The 18,979-nt window shown below is 33.6% G+C and overlaps 1 protein-coding gene across 1 annotated transcript in view; it reads left to right on the top strand.

Moving 5' to 3' along the window:
* Ano3 (anoctamin 3) overlaps positions 1-9,614 on the top strand; it is a 304,851-nt gene extending 295,237 nt beyond the window's left edge. The window contains exons 24-28 of the mRNA XM_042691327.1: positions 687-839; positions 5,572-5,719; positions 7,627-7,707; positions 7,846-7,951; positions 9,432-9,614. Of these exons, the coding sequence (XP_042547261.1) occupies positions 687-839; positions 5,572-5,719; positions 7,627-7,707; positions 7,846-7,951; positions 9,432-9,614 (671 nt within the window). The remainder of the gene's footprint in view (positions 1-686; positions 840-5,571; positions 5,720-7,626; positions 7,708-7,845; positions 7,952-9,431) is intronic.
* The last annotated feature ends 9,365 nt before the right edge of the window (positions 9,615-18,979 follow it).

The raw sequence follows: 18,979 nt of genomic DNA, 5'->3' as shown, positions 1-18,979 counted from the left end.
AATGCTGTCTGCAGGTTTGGCTCGAGTAATATAGCACCAGCTAAGCAAGCAAGCTGAGCAAGCTGGAAGCCCTGAGTTCAAACCCTGGTACTGACAAGATGAGGAGAGAAGAGAAGAAAGGAGGGGGAGCAGAGGGAAGGAAAGACAGGAGAAAAGAAAAAAGATTCTCATGATTACTATTAGAATTACGGATTGATTACTGATTACTACCAAAATTACTGATCCAGTTTTCTTATGTATAAAAAAGACAAGATGTAGGTACTTTGAGTCCCTTTGCAGGTCCTAACTTCCCGGTCTTACCCCTTTTTTCTCTATCTCTCTGTCTTTTTCCTACTCTTCAGTTCACCCCATGCTATTTCCCATCTTCACCCTTTCCATTTTCTTCTCTCTCTTTCTTTTGCTTCATGTTATATGGAAGTAAATAGCACGTAGATTTACTCCATCAAATCTGATTTTTAATATTCTTATTATATAATTTTTAATATTTTCTATCCATGTATTCTTTTGCAAATCTGCTCAACACTTTTGAGCTTATGCTTCCTCATCTACAAAATTAGATAAGCATATTTATTATCTCTGCAAAGAATTAGAGGCAATCTCTGTAAACTTCTCCCTTTTGGGACAATAAGGCAGTAAATACATGATACTGTTCATATTATTAACTCACCAGTGTTCTCCTTTTCCAGTTTTGCAGTTTGGTTTTACCACGATCTTTGTTGCGGCTTTTCCTCTGGCCCCTCTTTTGGCTTTGTTAAACAATATCATCGAAATAAGACTAGATGCATATAAATTTGTTACCCAGTGGCGAAGGCCTCTGCCAGCCCGAGCAACTGACATAGGTAAGATTGAAAAGCTAAATGTTATTTTATGTGAGGACAGTGCTTGTACCCTTTCTGCCTTCCAGCCTTCTGCCATGTGAGTCACAATGGCTGCTACCTGCAGAGCATGCCAGAAGCAAGGAATGTGACTTCCACTACCCAGTGAACCTGAGACTGCCTTGATCTTGGATGTCTCAAGCCTCTGGATTGGTGAAAAATGTATCTCTGTTCTTTACAAATTATTCAGTCTTGGAATGTTGCTGTAGCAACTAGCAACCCAAATGGACGAAGATGATATGACTGGATCTTAGCACCAAAGGATTTCTATTGTGGGGCTACTTATTAACTATATCTGATTTAACAGTTATAGTTAAGAAAGGAATACAATGAGTTCTAAGTTTAGAGTCTTTTCCTATTAAACATGCTATTTCATAAGCTCATGTGTAATTAAAAGAATTCAAGAACATTTTCAACACCAGTAAGTGTAGTTCTGACTCATTCTTTCTGATTGCTGCAAAGAATTCTATGAAGTACTGGAACTTTTCCAGATCAACACTCTAGATATAGTTAGATGACTTCGATCTCTTACAACACCAAGGTGAGCATCTTTGAGCATAGTTAGATTATTTCCTGACTGGAACACCTTTCCATACATCAGGTACATTTACATTTTCTATTCAAAGCTAAAAATACGTTTTCTGGGAATTTTGTGCCAGTTTGCTCTCCTTTGAAGTGTAGGAGTGTGAATTTTCCCAGTTTTTGGCACAATAAGGATTTCTAAAAATGGTTTTCTTAAAATTTGAAGTGGGAAAAATCACCATTTTATAATTTATTTGGACTTTTATTACTATGAGGCTACATATACTTGTATCTTTCCTTTTCTAACTGTGTATGCACTTTGGTTATTATGTGCAATTTGGTGATCACTGTCTCCAACAACAATTTTTTTCACTCAGTGTTTTTATTTTTGTGTCTTTATTGTTTCTGTGTGATATTCTGCTATTATTTATTTGTCCCCTGTTGGCATTTTATGATTTTATTTAAATTGTTGGTCTGTATTGAATTTGATATTCATCAAATTGAATCAGTTTCATTCAAATGCTTCATTTCCCCCAAACTATCTAATAAATAATACACACACACACACACACACACACACACACACACACATACATATGGGATGTATTTGAATGTCTCTATTATTGTCTGCTAAATTTTACATAAACTTAGCTATACTTCTCTAGTCCATTTGTCTCATTAATCTGACTACCTACTGTGTATACTATTTAACTTACATGTAGTTTTATTATAGAAAGTTCAAGTGTATTTTAATGCAATTCCTCATTATTCTTTTTCTAGTTTAGAATACGTATAGTATCTATATGGTATTAAATAAAATATTAGCTAAACATATAAAAACATATATATATATATAGCTAATACTTTATGGTTTACTTTTTAATTTTACTCATGCACATATTCCAAACCTCCAAAATGACTTTTTTTTTTTTGTGAAGTAAGCTAGGCCCAAAGAAACATAGGTCCCATGGTTTCCCTTATTTGCAATAACTGGTATATGTCTGAGACAAGCAGAAACGGTCAGATAACTTGATGTTAGGCAAAATGAACCCCAAGATAAGGATTCAAATGTTTTTTCTTTCTTGCGATTGTTTCTAACATATTTATAAGATGATTTCTTTGTTGCTTTGTATGTCCCTCCCCCACGGTATAACCCCTACTTTCACTGTATTTGATGTTAGGTAAAATGAACCCCAAGACAAAATGATTATTTAATACATAGTATTCAGTAGCAAATGAATAACATTCAATTTGAGTTCCTATTTATTTTTGATTCTTATTTTCTAAAACAACTAAAATTAGTATTGTTCTCTAACTTCAGTACAATTATTGATATGATTATTAAGTAATAAAAGCATACTAAGAAAGCCTAGAAAATAAGTAAAAAAAGGAAATGAAATTTTCATTCCAGTCAATGTTAGATAATTGTTATTTAAGCTTATCAGACTTGACTTCACTAAACCAGAAAACATAAAACTATGAAGTGAGAGAGATAATAATTGTTCCTCGTTCTTGCTTTGCTCCTCTACCCCAGGTAATCAATACATAAATATGGCATTGTTCTCTGTCAGTGTTTGCCCTGCACTTGGACTTGTTCTGTACATACAGGTTTTTGTGTACTTTTATTCATGAACAGCCACCACAAAATAATTTTGTATTTTAATAAAATACAATATTTATACAATGAGCATATGAAAATATTATAATGATGTACTTATTTTTCCACTGTAAGCATAATAAATATAGCCATAAGTAAACATGAACATAGACTTGGGTATAACATACAAGTTATCCCACATACAATATTTATAAATGTGTGTATTTGTATATCTTCAATGACATTATTGTAATTCTGACTCTTATAATTGCTGCAAAGAATTCTGTTAGGTGCTGGAATATTTTCTAGCACTTTAGAACCCAAATATTAGCCAATTGATTATTAGGCTAATTAATAAAGGTTAAAATAAATCATACATATATAATATACTTGACTTTTACTGTCTATTGGGCTTACTTGTAGATCTATAGGCACATTCTAGTAATTACAAATGAGGGAAATCATACACCAATGTTTCTTTAGGTCTGGCTTACTTCACTTAGCATAATTTTTCCAGGTCTTCCCATTTTCTCATGAATGCAGAGTATCATTCTTTCTGCTGGAAGCATTTAATTTTATTGTGTATATATATATAACATATTTTCTTGATCCATTGATCCACTGAGGGGCATCTGGGTTGAGTCCATCTCTTGGCTATGGTAAACAATGCTTCAGTGAACATGGTCATGCTGGTGGCTGTAGTGTAGCCTGGTTTGTGGTCAATTGGATAGATGCCCAGAAGTTGAATTGCTGGGTCATAGGGAAACTCTGTGTTTAGTCTTTTGAGGAACATCCATATTGCTTTCCAGAGTGGTTGAACAAGTTTACATTCCTACCAACAGTGAAGTAGTGTTCCTTTTTGGCCACATCCCAGCCAGGACCTATTCTTGTTAGTTTTCTTGATAATGGCCAGTCTACCTGGGGTAAGGTGGAATCTCAACTTTGTTTTTTGTTTTGTTTTGTCTTGTCTTTTTAACCAAAATTACTATTATTTTTTAATTTTATTGTCAGGGTGATGTACAGAGAGGTTACAGTTACCTAAGTAAGGTAGTGAGTAAATTTCTTGCCAAACTTGTTAAACTCTCCTTCATTTTTCTCTACCTTCCCTCCTCTCCAACCTCCTTTCCCTCAGTTGTACAGAACATTTCCAACCTATTTTCTTGTGAATATCACGCATTGATTGTTTTGAGTTGCATTTCTTTTATGGCCAGAGATGCCAAACATCTCTTGTTGTGTCTATCGGGCATTCTTATTTCTTCTTCAGAGAAGTCTCTCTTTAAGTCTTTAGCCCATTTTTTAATTGGGTTGTTCTTTTAGATATGTGGCCTTTGTCTCATGTTTATCTAGTATAGATCTTTTCCCATTCTGTGGGCCTTCTATTTATCAGTTTGAAACTTTTAAATATACTTATTGGTTATTTTAATTTGCACAGTAAATTGTTGATTTATACCATTTTCCATTGAATTTTCCCAATTAGTTTAGGATCTTATGAAAATTAGCCATTTGTCTTTCAAGCTATTTTTCTTTTGATTCAACATTATGACTTCCATAAAAATAAATGTTTATTTTGATATGCTGAAATAGATATATTTATACATTTTGCTTTCTTATTTCTGCCATTAAGTAAAATGTATATTATTTAATTTTTTATTAAAATTATTAAAAAATTGAAAACACAAGACAGTGAAGAAAGTTCTCCTGCTATCCAGTTACCTTAGCACATTTGAATATTTTTCCCAGACATTTTTATTAAAATTTTAAAATCTAAGTTTAATCCCACTTGAAATACCAGTTTTGATTATAATCAATAGTATATTGAGTCTTCATACAACTGTGAAGCTTTTGTGTGTGCCTATATAATACTAGCTTGACATTCTAAGAGGGAGAAAATATCAACTAATACCTTATTACTTAATACCAAACTGGGTTATTGTTTTTATATTTCTACTTTAAAAATATTTTAAAAAAATTTCAAAAGAAAATTAAGAGTAAATGTAGATATTTCTCAGCATATACAACCATGAAGCATTTAAAGATTTTTATTGCTTTTATTGTCTCAATTAATTCTTTCAGGCTTTGAAATATCTAAGACACTTGTTCATGTCTCATCATTACAGATCTAAACACAGGCCTGAAAGAGTTTAACTTTTCAAACATTTTAGATGCTTCTACCTTCCACTTGTAGAAAAAAGTATACAAACAGATACAATGTCTGGAGCTAGATATAGTGCTTAAAAAGCAAATAAAGGACAGACTTGTGGCTTTGACAGGAGCAAGATTGATGTGACAATTCTCATACTTTTCTGTTTTTTCCTGGGGTTTAAACTCAGGGCCTCACTTGCTTGCTTATTTTTCTTCTCAAAGCTGGCCCTCTACCACCTGACCATACCTCTACTTCTAGCTTGTTGCTGGTTAATTAGAGATAATTGTCTCATGGACTTTTCTGCCTGGGATGTCTTTGAACCCACATCTTCAGATCTCAGCCTCCTGAGTAGCTAGGATTATAGGAACCAGCCACCTATATCCAGCTCATATTGTTTGTTTTTATGCATTATAGTTAAACTTTCTCCCCACCAGGTATCTGGCTTGGAATTCTGGAAGGAATCGGTATATTGGCAGTGATCACCAATGCTTTCGTAATTGCTATTACATCTGACTACATCCCACGTTTTGTCTATGAATACAAATATGGCCCCTGTGCTAATCATTCAGGACAGAATGAAAAGTAAGGTTGAAATTTACACATTTTCCTCATTGGTTTTATGGGTGTCATTAAAATGAGAGTTTGAGGGAAATTTTGTTCTATGACCATAAAAAGCAACATTTTACATCATTGCATTTACTTTCTGTTTATTAGATCTCAGGTAGGTTAATAAAAATGTGTTTGTATAGCAAATGATTTTAGAATCTCTCATGCTAATATCAAAATGCTGTAAGTCAGGTTCTAGAAATGCAAGAGACTTCAGGTATTATCCAATACAATCTTCTCACTGTATAGATGGAATGTGAAGCTCACACAGGTGGACATATAGTTAATAGTTCGAGAAAATTCAAAACAAGAAAAGACTGCAACCTATGAGCCTGGAGATTTCCCAAATTAATGCACTGCCTGGGGGGTAGGGGTGGGTTGAGGTCTAGCATGTTAAAATTCATACTTTATGTTAATGTTTATCAGCCTCTGAGTTATTGATATTTTAAAGCATGTGGTTCTTTTGAAGAAGAAAATGGGTTCTTTTGCAGCATGCCCAAATTTTACCTAGTACATCTCCATAACAACCATCATATTCCCCAAGCTGTAACAACCAAAAATTATCTCCACTTGTCACGTAGTCTAAAACCATTGCTTTAGTTAGTGCATGTTTTTCCAGATCTTTTTTATTGAAAGGCATAAGTGAGTACTCAAGAGGGCACTAGATCTTGAGAACACAACAGAACTAGAGTCCATAAGGAAGCATTGTAGCTGGAGATCAGTAGAAGAGTGAATAGTGAAAGAAGAATCATGATATGAGAAACTCCTCCTCCCTCCAAGAGCTTTGGGCATGAGGCCGAGCAGGACACAGGTCATGTGTCCCAATGAGATGAACCTTGGTTTAAAATGAAATGAGCTCTGAATTCAGCTGCTAAGTTGATGCTTTCTCAGAACACTGCAACACCTTTGAACGCAAACATCCCAATATTTCAATGAGAGATAGTAACGATGAAGGGATTGTTTTATTTTACATGCTGCAGATCTTAAGGCATTTTCAATCAGTCATCTTAAGAGTTAGATTTAACTCTTCCTTTGTCTAAAATTTACACTATTCAGTTGACTTGGTTGGTTCATGACAGAAAGTATTACGTCCTTATGACTAAGAAATGATATCTAAGATAAAGTTTTCTGAAATGTAATATACCACGTGAACATGGTTGCTCCAAAAGTAATAGTGAACAAAACAAAAGTCCATGTTTTCCCTTAATTCAAATTGGTTTATAAGCAGATTTTAAGAAATTGAAATATATAGTAGGCTTGTGTGATGGCCCTCTCAGATAATATTTCCTAGTAGCTCTATTGCCACCTAGTGGTAGGTACAGATGAGGTTGGCTAAATAACCACCTTTCAGAACCTGGCTTACACATGGACAGCATCTGACTCCTCCAATATTCAGGGACTAGAGATGAAGGGTAATCTCAAGGAAAGAGGTGAAGGACTTTTAATTGACTGACACCACACATTCAGTGCATTTAGCAGTTCAACTGGGGTAGATTCATTCAGATTAGAAATTTTCAGAGCAAGATGACAGAAAAACAAGATGGTGGTGAAGAGAGAAATAGCAGCAGAGAAATTGTAAAAATGATAACTTGTGTGGTCTAGAGCAGACATGGATGACACTTAGAATAATATTTCAAAGAAGTTAACTAATGAGAAAGCCAAGAGAGGAACTATAGGGAGAGAAAGGCAAGGCAAAGTCTCCAAGTATCATTACTGATTTGGTAAGAGTTAGGGATGGAACAAAATAGCAGATGTTCTAGTGGATAGTTAGAATGCAAGAAATAATGACATTTAGAAGATTCCATCACAGCTAATGAAGAACTCGTAGTAGAAATTTATACGATCTCCGAATCACACAATCCTTTTCTTTTTGTCTCTTTCAGTTGCTTAAAGGGTTATGTCAACAACAGCCTATCTTTCTTTAACCTGAGTGAGCTTGGTATGGGAAAATCTGGTTATTGCAGGTATTTATTTTCAACTTATAGTTAAAAATTTGATTTCAGCATTGTATTTTTTCCCTACTGTATGTAAATGAACCCAATTAAACTTTCAGGCCTCTACCTTTTGTTCTATTTTTCATTCTGAGTTCTCATGGATTTCAGGTACCGAGACTACAGAGGCCCACCTTGGAGTTCCAAACCCTACGAGTTTACCTTACAATACTGGCACATCCTTGCTGCTCGACTGGCCTTCATTATTGTGTTTGAGGTTAGTCATAAACTCCGAAGAAAATTACTCTGAGTGAATGTGTTTCCAGTTCCTACTATCAGTTACCTCTTTGAAATCAGGATCATGCTAACTTCCAAAAAAAGTCTGAGTAAAAGCATCAGATTCAATGTCATCATGATAACAAGTTCCTAAGAACAAAAACTAGTGGAGGCTAGTGGCTATTTATATCAGAAGATATGTGCAAATGAAACTACTGCACAGTTGAACTGACAATGCTTGAGGCTCCTAGTTATGAGCTTCCCAGTAGCCAATCCCAAAAAGGAAAGGATGATAATCATAATTGGATGAAATGATCCATATCTAGTAAATAAGATAGAAACCTGAATTTCTGAACAAACAGCTTTGACCATAATTTGCATTTCTATAGGCTTCAGGCACACTCTTGGGTCATTTTACAAATTACATATTTAAATGGTTAGAGAAGAATCTCCTGATCATTTTACATTGTAGAATATGACCTGCTTCACTATGATCCACTTTGCAATACAGTCAAAAGCCCAGATAAAATACCTTGTATTCTTCTCCATACAAAGAGATGATTGTCTACTGAAATCCCTACGCCTTTTTGCACAGATTGCACCAACTTATCAGTATCACATTGTTCTTACTCCTTTCTGAGAAATTAAAAGACCTACTCTTTATAGAAAACAACAATAAAGATTCACTGATAGGACAGGAGCAATAATTGTTACATCTTGCCAAGTCTTCTTTAATCCCTTCACAAATGTGCAGTCATTTAACCCTTACACCAAACTTTAAGAGGTCTTGTTCTTATCAGCATTCTCCAAATAAGCAATAGAGTGTATAGTAGTTGCTAAAGGTTAGCTACTGAGTGCCAGAAAAATTCAGGTCAAGCAGTCTGATTCTACATCAGTATTTAACCTTGTGCTTGCTGGCTTTTGAGTTTTGCTTCTCCATTTAAAAAAGGAATACTTTCATGAATTTATTTTTAAAATGTAAGTGTGTAAGTGTAGAAGAATGATATCAAAGGCATAAATTACCTAACAGAAGACATGGTAATGTTTAAATTTTTAATACAGATTCTGAAAAATTAATATGTTGGGGATTGAGTCTAACCTGGGCATCACAGGTATAGTTTGTATGGTTTGTATGTGTCATAATCTATTGGGCATCAGTGTTTACTAGGTATGATCTTATTTATGTCTATGACAGTGTATTATAATAGTATTGCCTATGTAAGGCTTTTACAGGCATGGCTTTAAGATTATGCTGTTATTTATAGGGTAAAATAGTAAGCAGTTCTCTGCTACTTTCTGATGCTAATGTAATAGAAGAGAACAGTAGTATTCCTAACATATTTTTTTGCAAATATTAACACTGTAAACTAAGTTCTGATGCTCTATTTCAAGACAAATGCAACAGTGTTCGTGATTATTTTGTTTTGTAACTGGCTTTTCAGAATCTTTGAAATGTATACTTTCTACTCTTACGTTTGTAGCACCTCGTTTTTGGGATTAAGTCATTCATCGCATACTTGATTCCAGATGTGCCTAAAGGCCTTCATGAACGAATACGACGAGAGAAGTACTTAGTCCAAGAAATGATGTATGAAGCTGAATTAGAGCATTTACAACAACAACGGAGAAAAAGTGGTCAGCCTGTTCACCACGAATGGCCTTAGTAGTCCTACCTGTTGCCCAGTAGAGGTGGCACAATTAGTGTAAAGCCATGACTGTAACTTGAAATGTAGATGTTATCTAGGAAGGTCTATTCAACAAACCATATATTTAATACTGCTTGGAAATGTATCACATCAGTCTTGGGAATTTGGAATGTTTACACATTAATGGAAGAAAAAAAAAGGTGATTCATGATTAAAAACAGGGATAGACTGACATTGTAGGAAGCCAGGATCTAATTCTCAGAGCAAGCCTTCAGGGAGCTGAGCTGTTTAGAGATCTCCCCTTCTGTCCATTGCAATGTAATGGAAAGAGTGGTGGTAAGGTCGCTAAAGACAGATTTCCACGTAAATGGCCACAGCTCAGGCATGCCTTGGAGTATTCACTTACCTACTAAGGTAAGTATTCACTTACCTACTAATCCGATTTTGGAAATTTTATTGTCCTTGAGGTGATCATAAGAAACGACTTAAATCAGTTATTGCCTTTGAACCAGAATGCCATATCCCTTCAGCTTACAGGTTGGCAGAAATTGCCTTGACTCTTGTTGAAAATGTGGACCAATGTCACAGAATTTATGCTGCTGCTTTACATCAACTATGCAGTTTGATGAGTTGCACATCATCTTTTATAGTCAAACCAAAAACCTAAGATTCAAAAACAAAGCAAAACAAAACAAAGCCCACCGCATATTGAAAATAATATCCTGTTGCTTTGGCTACATTCAAGCCTGTTAATCGATGGCACAGCCAGTTGCATTGCACATTTTTATACTAACTGCTATTAGAATACTTAGAAAATATGAATGGCTATTCTTTAAAACACAGCCAATCCTTATTTTATTGCTGAAGGTTATTTTATAGGATATTTCATTACAAACCGCACATAATTTTACCTGTACATATGTTGATTTTCCTTATACATCCACAACTTGACGTTAGGTAGTGCATTCCAGTTTATGCAGCTCTGAGACCAATTACACAGCATGTTCTTGAATCTTGTCCATTCTGGAAACCCAAAGCCAGATGTTTCAGCAGCACCTGTCCTTTTCTACAATGTGCACTCTTAATTATTACTCAGTGAAAAATATGCATGTCTAGACATCTATATTGTTCGTATAAATGAATTTTACTTTTTCATCACTGACAAAACATTTCCACTTATTACTTCTTTGACCAATTGACATGGCTCACTTTTGAAAACTCTTGAGAAGCAACGTCAAATTTGATTTCATATGGAATTTTTCTTTCATAAATTTTATCTTATATGGCATTTCCCTGTCAACTCTGTCTGTTCACAGACTACTAGAACAGAATCATAGGGCACCCAACTACAGGAAGTCCAGAGGAGGCATAAGCCAGCAGGGAGGGAGAGAAAGACAGGAATATATGTAAAAATCAAGACATTTTCATTGTTAGAGGAGGATAGCTAAGTATTCCCTTTCTAGGAACAGTGTGGGAAATCACACATACATTTATATAATTATTATAATTGTGATTATTTTCTCAATTAATTTTTTTCCAATTATGCCAAGCACAGTTATTTCCCCAATTTAAAAGACCAGGTTAGGAGCAACAGAAATTAAGTTATGGTACATGGTAGTATATTTTATTAGGGAAATTACATTTTCACTTACTACAAAACTATTTTTTATAACTTTAACACTTAAACTGTTTGGTTGACTTTAACTTCATTTACTCCCGAGTAAAGCTAATAAATAATGGTTGTTTCATAAGTTTGTCAAGAATATTAACTTCCCTACCAGTCCCTGTGATTCTGAGTGAAAGAGCCTGAGACTCCAAATAGACTCTCAGAGTCTGCAGCTCAGTGATCGAGCCCTTGTCTAGCATTCAAGAGGCCCTGGGTTCAATCCTCAAAACAAAGTAAGGAAGGAGATTCTCTCAGAAATCCTTGCTGCAGCAGATTCTTCTATTCCCATTATACTACAAGACCACTAACTCTTCGAAAGAAATGTCAAACTCCTCTTTTTCTGTAGCACTCCATTTCCTTTTATTTGCTAATTAAATGTATACCTATACCTAAGTATAAATATTCTCTATGTTGACCTAGTATATATTTTTACAAATGAAGGAAATAAAACAGAGATTTGTCTTACAGTACAGCAAAAAAAAACCTATATTTTTTGTCTTTGAAAATTCTTCTCTTTCCAATTTTTTACAGCTCCATCATGTTTAAATCATATTCATTGATATGCAAAGAAAGATATTTTAATGAGAATTGTAATTGGCTACTGCAGAAAATACCTTCCCTAAATTTAAAAGTGATGTGCAAAGTAGACAAAAAAATCTATTGAAGTCTTTGTGTAACTGTAATAAAACCTAGCTCTGCCTTCATTTATAGTGACAACAAAATACCCACAATCCCTCACAGGATGTTAGTTTTAGATGACTCTGCTTTAGTCAAGAGAAATGTTTTTTATCTTCTTTTTCATATAAATGTTATCTTTCAAAGTTTGTAGCATACACTATTCTCAGGAATTCTGTATTACATGAATGCTGCTTATATATTTTCATATTCTATCTTGTCTTTTTAAGCAAATACTAATCATTATGTGCATGCAGTCTGCCTTGACAAGTTGCCCAGGGCTTGAAGAGATTTCACAGTTCAATGTGTGGAAAATCACTCTAGATTATAGCTGAAATACTCTGTAACTGTGTGAGTCTGTGTATGCACGTTTAGATAAAATGCTGCTGAGTGACTGCATGTTGACATGCAACTTCTGAATGCTGCACTTCCTTCCAAAGTGACTCTTAGTACAATCTGTTGTACAATGGAATGAATACAATTTTTTCACTCAATAAATTATCATTTGCTTTGGTATTTCTTTTTTTTTTTTTTTTACTATAATTGGTATGTTAAACGTAATTCTGTTGGTTTTCATGAATACAAAATTGACACTTGTTGGATATGTAAAGGGAAGGGAGGATTACTCATTCAATAGTACTCCAAAGTAATAGATTCTGATTCATTCAGAAACTTACCCTATCCTTACCCACCTTAGCTAGTTTCTGATAAGATTATCATTATTTTTGACATGTTTCACGTTAAAGTGGGAGGGGAATATTCTACTAGTCCTAATAACATTTGTGCTAGGACCTGATGAGAGAAAGAACTTGATTGCGTCCTTCTAATACATGTAAGTACGTACATTTTTACACACACAATCTTTCTCGTCAGTCACCAATATGATGTCCCTGGAACAGGAATTTTAGCTCAGATATATTGCATGCCAAGGTGGAAGTCTGGGCAAGGGAATTATACATGAAAGACATCAAAAGATATCAACTGATCCTTGTTTCTTTGATGGTTAAAATAGAAAGTTTAGTTGCCTGCACAATTAAATGATATTCTTTTTGATTGATTAGTTGTTCAACAAGGGAGAGGTAAGGCTCAGGATATGTACACACTTGTGCACTTGTGTGCACGCACACACACACACACACACACACACACACACACACACACACACACACAGTCTCCTACTTTGTATAAGAATCAACAGTTCCTGTCTATGAGGTACATTCTACTCATTTGTACTATGGTAAAAATATTCTTATTAAATTTTTCCTTAAAGTGCTTTCCTTAAAGTGCATTAGAATGAGCTTCAAGAGTCATTCTAGGTTTTACACATGAAATCAAGTAGCATCTTATTATTCTGGTTTTCTTAGCAGTCCAAAGAGAACTCTTATAGGTAGACTAGGGGAAAAAAGTCTCTAATAGAAGGTCAAGTGTTTCCTGTATGTATTGCTATTCAAAATGTTGTCTGGATCAACATTACTTAGACCAACGGAAAGATTAATGGAGCTTTAGCTTGAATCATTTATCAGTCCAGCTTCCTGCTAACTAAAGGTTTTGTAGCGATGGTGAGTGGTTTATGGTTAAACTTTGACTTCTTTGATGTGTTAGTAAAAATGCAGGTTGTCTGTAGACTTCATCAGCTGATATGCTTGGCTGATTAGTTGTTTAGTTGGGGACAAATAAGATGGAGGGTAGGGAGGTGTACACACACACACACCACACACACACACACACACACACACACACACACGTTGTCACACACTTTGTATAATAAATAGCACATTTAGTGTGTGAGGTGTGCCTGATTCAGTCATACTATGGCCAGACTTTGGGTTCATATGAAATGTTATAACCATTACCATATTTGATGGCTTTTTCACAGAGAATATAAATGTTATATCCACTATATCCTGGCCTCATCCATACTAACATTTTTATTTGAAGAAGAAAAAAATAATAGCTAGATTGATCAAGAACTGCCTCATATCTGGGACCAGTTCCAGTTTCTAGTACCATCAAAGTTCACTGGCAAACTTTAAATGAATAAACCACATAAAACTAGTTGGATCATGAGTCAAAAGAAGCTTAGGTAACTGGGACAGATGTTTCTAAACACATTTTGGAAATATGTTTGTTATAATACATGAATTTTTTCTAGAAATTCCTGAGGACAGATAGTGTGATATATGCAAAAACTATCATTAGACATAACTTTTCCTTGTATGTAGTAACAACTTTTATTTGGTTATAAAACTCATTAAGATTTGCATATTAGATGGTCTTTATATCTGAGTGTGTCTTTCCTACAAGCTAAGTAGACCAAATATTTTAGACATTACCCGAATCACTGAACAAAAGTGGTTATAGAGTGTGCCAAAGCCTGTTATGAAATGTTCCACAGGTCAACTGATAGACCTGTATTTATTAAGTATACATAAAAGATTTTAGGGTAGACTATTTTGCCTCTCACTCCTGTTGAGAAAAAATTTACAGTGATAACTCCAGTGTTATTAAATTAGTATTTATTTTAAAAGGAGTATATTAAATAATTATGTTCCAGTTATAACATTGTCCTAACATTTATTTTTTTTTATTCTACAGTTCACTCTTTCTGAAAATACAATGTTAAATCTAGTCCAGGCTTCTAGAATTTTTGAAAAATGACGTAAAATTTTTAGAAATATAAAACATCTTATGCAATTTCCTATGCAATTTGATATGCAAAATATCATTGTCAGTGAACACTTTCCTCCATTGAGTAATGTTATTTTTCTAATTTGTGATGATATCTTCACAAGCTCATATTGTGATCAAGCAAATATTTATGAATGTAGCCCATTTCTTCTGTAGGTCATGCCTGATATTTCAAACATTATGAGCACAGTGTTAGAAGTGTATTTTTAGTGTTTATCATTGATAACAATATTTGCAGTTCTAGATTAAGCTGTTTAGGAATTTGGATTAAGAGATGCTATGTGTTATTGTTTTCAACCTTATTTTCAAATTATGGTGCTATGATATCTATGGACAAATAATTATATAAATTAATCATAGAACCTGTGACTTTGCTAATTTACTAAATCATTGATAGTAACAATGTATATGATATCCTACAGATTCTCTGCGCTAAAGATTATCATATCTGTAAGTACAGATGATTTGACTTTTTCTTTTGTTTTTAAGGGTTTTCGACTCATCCATCTACTTATTGGACTGATTGGTTGGTTATTCTTACGTTGCTTCACTAGCCAAGACCTCCAACATAATGCTGCATAGAACTCACGGAAGTGGGCGTCCCTGTCTTGTCCCTCATGTAGTTGAACTTGTTCAGGATCTTACCACTAAGTATAAAAACTAGACGTATGTGTTTACTATTCTTTGTTTTGTAAAGTGTTTTATATTACATTGAAAAATTCCTCTTTCAGTCATTTTTACATCTTCTACTTTGGGTTTGTCGATAATAAAGTCAATTTTACTATAAAAAAGAGTAAATATGGGCTGGGAAGGTGGCTCAGTGGTAGAGTGCTTGCCTTGCATGCATGAGGCCCTGGGTTCGATTCCTTCAGCACCTCATAAGCAGAAAAAGCCAGAAGTGGCGCTGTGGCTCAAGTGGTAGAGCTCTAGCCTTGAGCTGAAGAGCTGAGGAACAGCACCCTGGCTCAGAGTTCAAGCCCACGACTGGCAAAAAAAAAAAGAGGAAATAGTAGCATTGATTGTTTATAGGAATTAGAAGTAAAAATAGCCATTGGATGATTTTACTATTCCTTATGAGTTACAACAAATGTTCTGATATTTTAATAGGTATAAATAATATCATCAAAGACATTTTATTTGCTTGACAATGTTTATACTTAAAGCTACTAATGTTAAATAAAAGTGGCTAATTCTACAGGAATCCTAGATATATTACAATATTCAGATTTGCAAGAGCATGAGATATCCAAATATAGATATAAATATACATGTAGATAAATATTCTAATAATTTAAGACAATTTTTTCTAAGCAACCAAAGGAATATCCCTTTAGTTCTTCTGATCTTTGAACTAATGTTTTATCAGGATTGCAATATAGTAAAAAAGATTTCAATAAGGATCTCTGATAAATACTCTCTGAATGCCCTAAGGCCTATGTTTGTTCTTTAGAAGGAAGGTTATTAGCCCATATGATCAAAAATAATAAAGTCTATATTCAGAAAATATTATTTGAATTAAAGCAAAGGAAAATCTAAATCATTTATGTTGTTTGGAAGTCTCAGTTTTTGTCAGCTGTGTATTAAGTTATAGACTTGGCTTGAGATGCATTTCATTCATCTGTATAAAATGATAGTTACTCAACCACAACTTAAGTACTGCATTTGAAGTATTACAGCAAGACATTTTTGTGTGTTTTTTAGAAATTTAGAATATTTTTATAATTACTTTATGGAAAATAATATTAGTAAAACTTAAAACCTACCATTAAGGAAATACATAGGATTATATTTAATAAATACCTTATATTTATCATATTTTTTTTATTTTCAAAATGCACTAAACATTCCACTCTTAGAAAATAGTTTCAAACCCTGAAGAGAAAAACTAAAATCAATTAATTAAACACTATTTCCTTCACATACCATAGACTAGCATTATAGGATGTTCTAAATGAACCAGTCATTGACTTAAATCTTCACAAAAATTCCATTAAGCACAAATAATTTTTGCTTCTTTTAATTAGTGACTAAACTGAAATTTAAAAATCTACCTCCAAATGGCTGAGAAAATGTGCTCAAACTAATTTTAACATAAGATACATTATTTCAATTCATCACTCCTAATAAAAAGAATATCAGTCATCACAATGAATTTGTTGAAATCATGAGAAAGAAGCATTAAAGCAACTTTGTTTTATTCTTTTTAAATTTTTTTTAATTTTTCAAAAAGTTTTTTAATTGTGAAAATACAGTACAGAAGGGTTACAGTTACATGAGCAAGGTAATAAGTACATTTCTTATCAAGCATTGTTGCCTCCTCTTCTGTTTTTCCCCTACCATCCCTACCATCTCCACAACTACACTTCCTTCCCCCTCACGCCTGTTCTTGTCAGTATCTGTGACTATATTTACAAGACTATGCTGGCTTTACATTATTCCAAGATTTAGCAAGTTAAAGCATAATATTTTGAGACTGTGTTTAGTCTCTCTATGGCAAAAAAGCCATAAATTTATCTCATCCTCATCATGCAGATTGAGTTTAGCATTGGATAAACCTAATCCTGAACTATTATCCTTGATTAAATTCTAAGCTGCCACTTTTAGGGTCAGATGAAGTTAAGAGAAGGATTCTGAGATTGCTAATGACTGTAACTAATGACTGTGGACTTCAATTTCCTTCCAATTCTTCACACAATTAATGTGGTTTCTACACACCATGAAAGAAGATTTTCCCACGGATTCCCATCTGAAGATGTTTCATGTTTGTTCTATTTGGAAAGATAAGAAAGACTCTTTCTATTGACTTTTAAAACACTTGGAAATGTCTATTCCTTATTCCAGAGATTTCTTTATAAAAAGGAATACAGAGGCATTTCTATAATAAAAAATACCTTCTGGTTTTATGACATTTAATGAATTTGATAACAAATGTTAACAATTAGGAACTGAAAAGGAACAACAAAAAGTACTGACAAATTGAGATGTCTTTGGATAATTTTGAGTAAAATGAAAAATTGTGTGCTGTATGCTACTTTTGTCCAATTGCAAGAGAAAGTTTATAATCCTAAAGTGCATTCCAAATCATTCATGTAGATGTTAGTATGAACACATACATAGATACTTATTTCTATATCTACACATGCACATGCACATTAACAGTAGTTCATCATGATCAAGGTTTTCTTTCCTTCTTTATTTATCAAGGTAGTACTTAAGTCAATTTGATATGGCCCATATTTCAATATGAGATTGACACATATGTATGTATCCCAATTTATAAGAATATAATAACTACTAAATTAATTGCATCGCCAAGTTTTCACATCATTACTAGCTTGGTTGTATCTCAAAAGTGTTTCCAGAATTTCTGTCCCCATTTATTTACAGTTGTACCTAAATATGTTCCTTTTTACTTCCTTCTCAAATGTATGTGTTTCTCAATTTTCTCATATTTGTAGCCCAGTTTTTCTCCTCTGGAGTTTAGAAGAATTATTTTTAGTATTTGGTCATAACAGCTTGAGTAGCAGGTATGATTAAATAAAGATTAAAGGTAGCAGAGAATCATGAAAGGGGTGGCATACACTTAAATTAGTTATATTCATAAACTTTGTTGAACAGCAGTTTCTTTGTGCAACTAGTTAAATATGTATATATATATATATATATACATATATATATATATATACATATATATATATATATATATACCTTGTACTCTGAGTGCTCTTCCTAACTATAGTAAATATTAAACTCAGTTCAATATATGTGTGATATACAAATATGATAGTTTATTTATATATACCATATATAATATAGACCAATATATATATATATATATATTCCAAAGGGTAGACTTGGGAGGATCAGGCAGTAGTTAAGTGATCACACTACAGCTCTATTTCAAACGTCTCTACACCTATATCAGAAGCTCAGTAACTTTAATATTTGGATTCCTCCTCTACATTTTTCCTTTAAACCTCCAAGGTTTTTTTGTTTGTTTTTGTTTTTGTTTGTGATGGTTAACACTACAAAGTGAGGCTCAGGGATGCAGGTCAGCAAAGTGCTATGTTCAATTGCCATATCCAAACAAATCAAAGTGAAAATCCTAGACTGAAATTTTGAAGTTTAATAGGAAGCAAAGATAGTGACTTCAATTGTGATGGAATCCAGTCCTAATTTATTCAAAGAGGAAGTGACCATATTCTATGGTGGGATTGATGACTATCATTGCAAATTGATCAAACAACCACTTTAATTATATAAATAAGTATAAATAGATACAAGTCAACCTATCTTCTCACAGTGACCATTGACCAAATCTGTTTATATTTTGCAAGAAGTATGGTGAGTGTAT

The sequence above is a fragment of the Dipodomys spectabilis genome, unplaced genomic scaffold, assembly GCF_019054845.1.
Source record: "Dipodomys spectabilis isolate Male_0828 unplaced genomic scaffold, ASM1905484v1 ptg000145l, whole genome shotgun sequence".
NCBI lineage: Eukaryota > Metazoa > Chordata > Mammalia > Rodentia > Heteromyidae > Dipodomys > Dipodomys spectabilis.
Note: the sequence above shows the minus strand (reverse complement) of the source record. Positions and strands in the feature narration are given on the sequence as shown.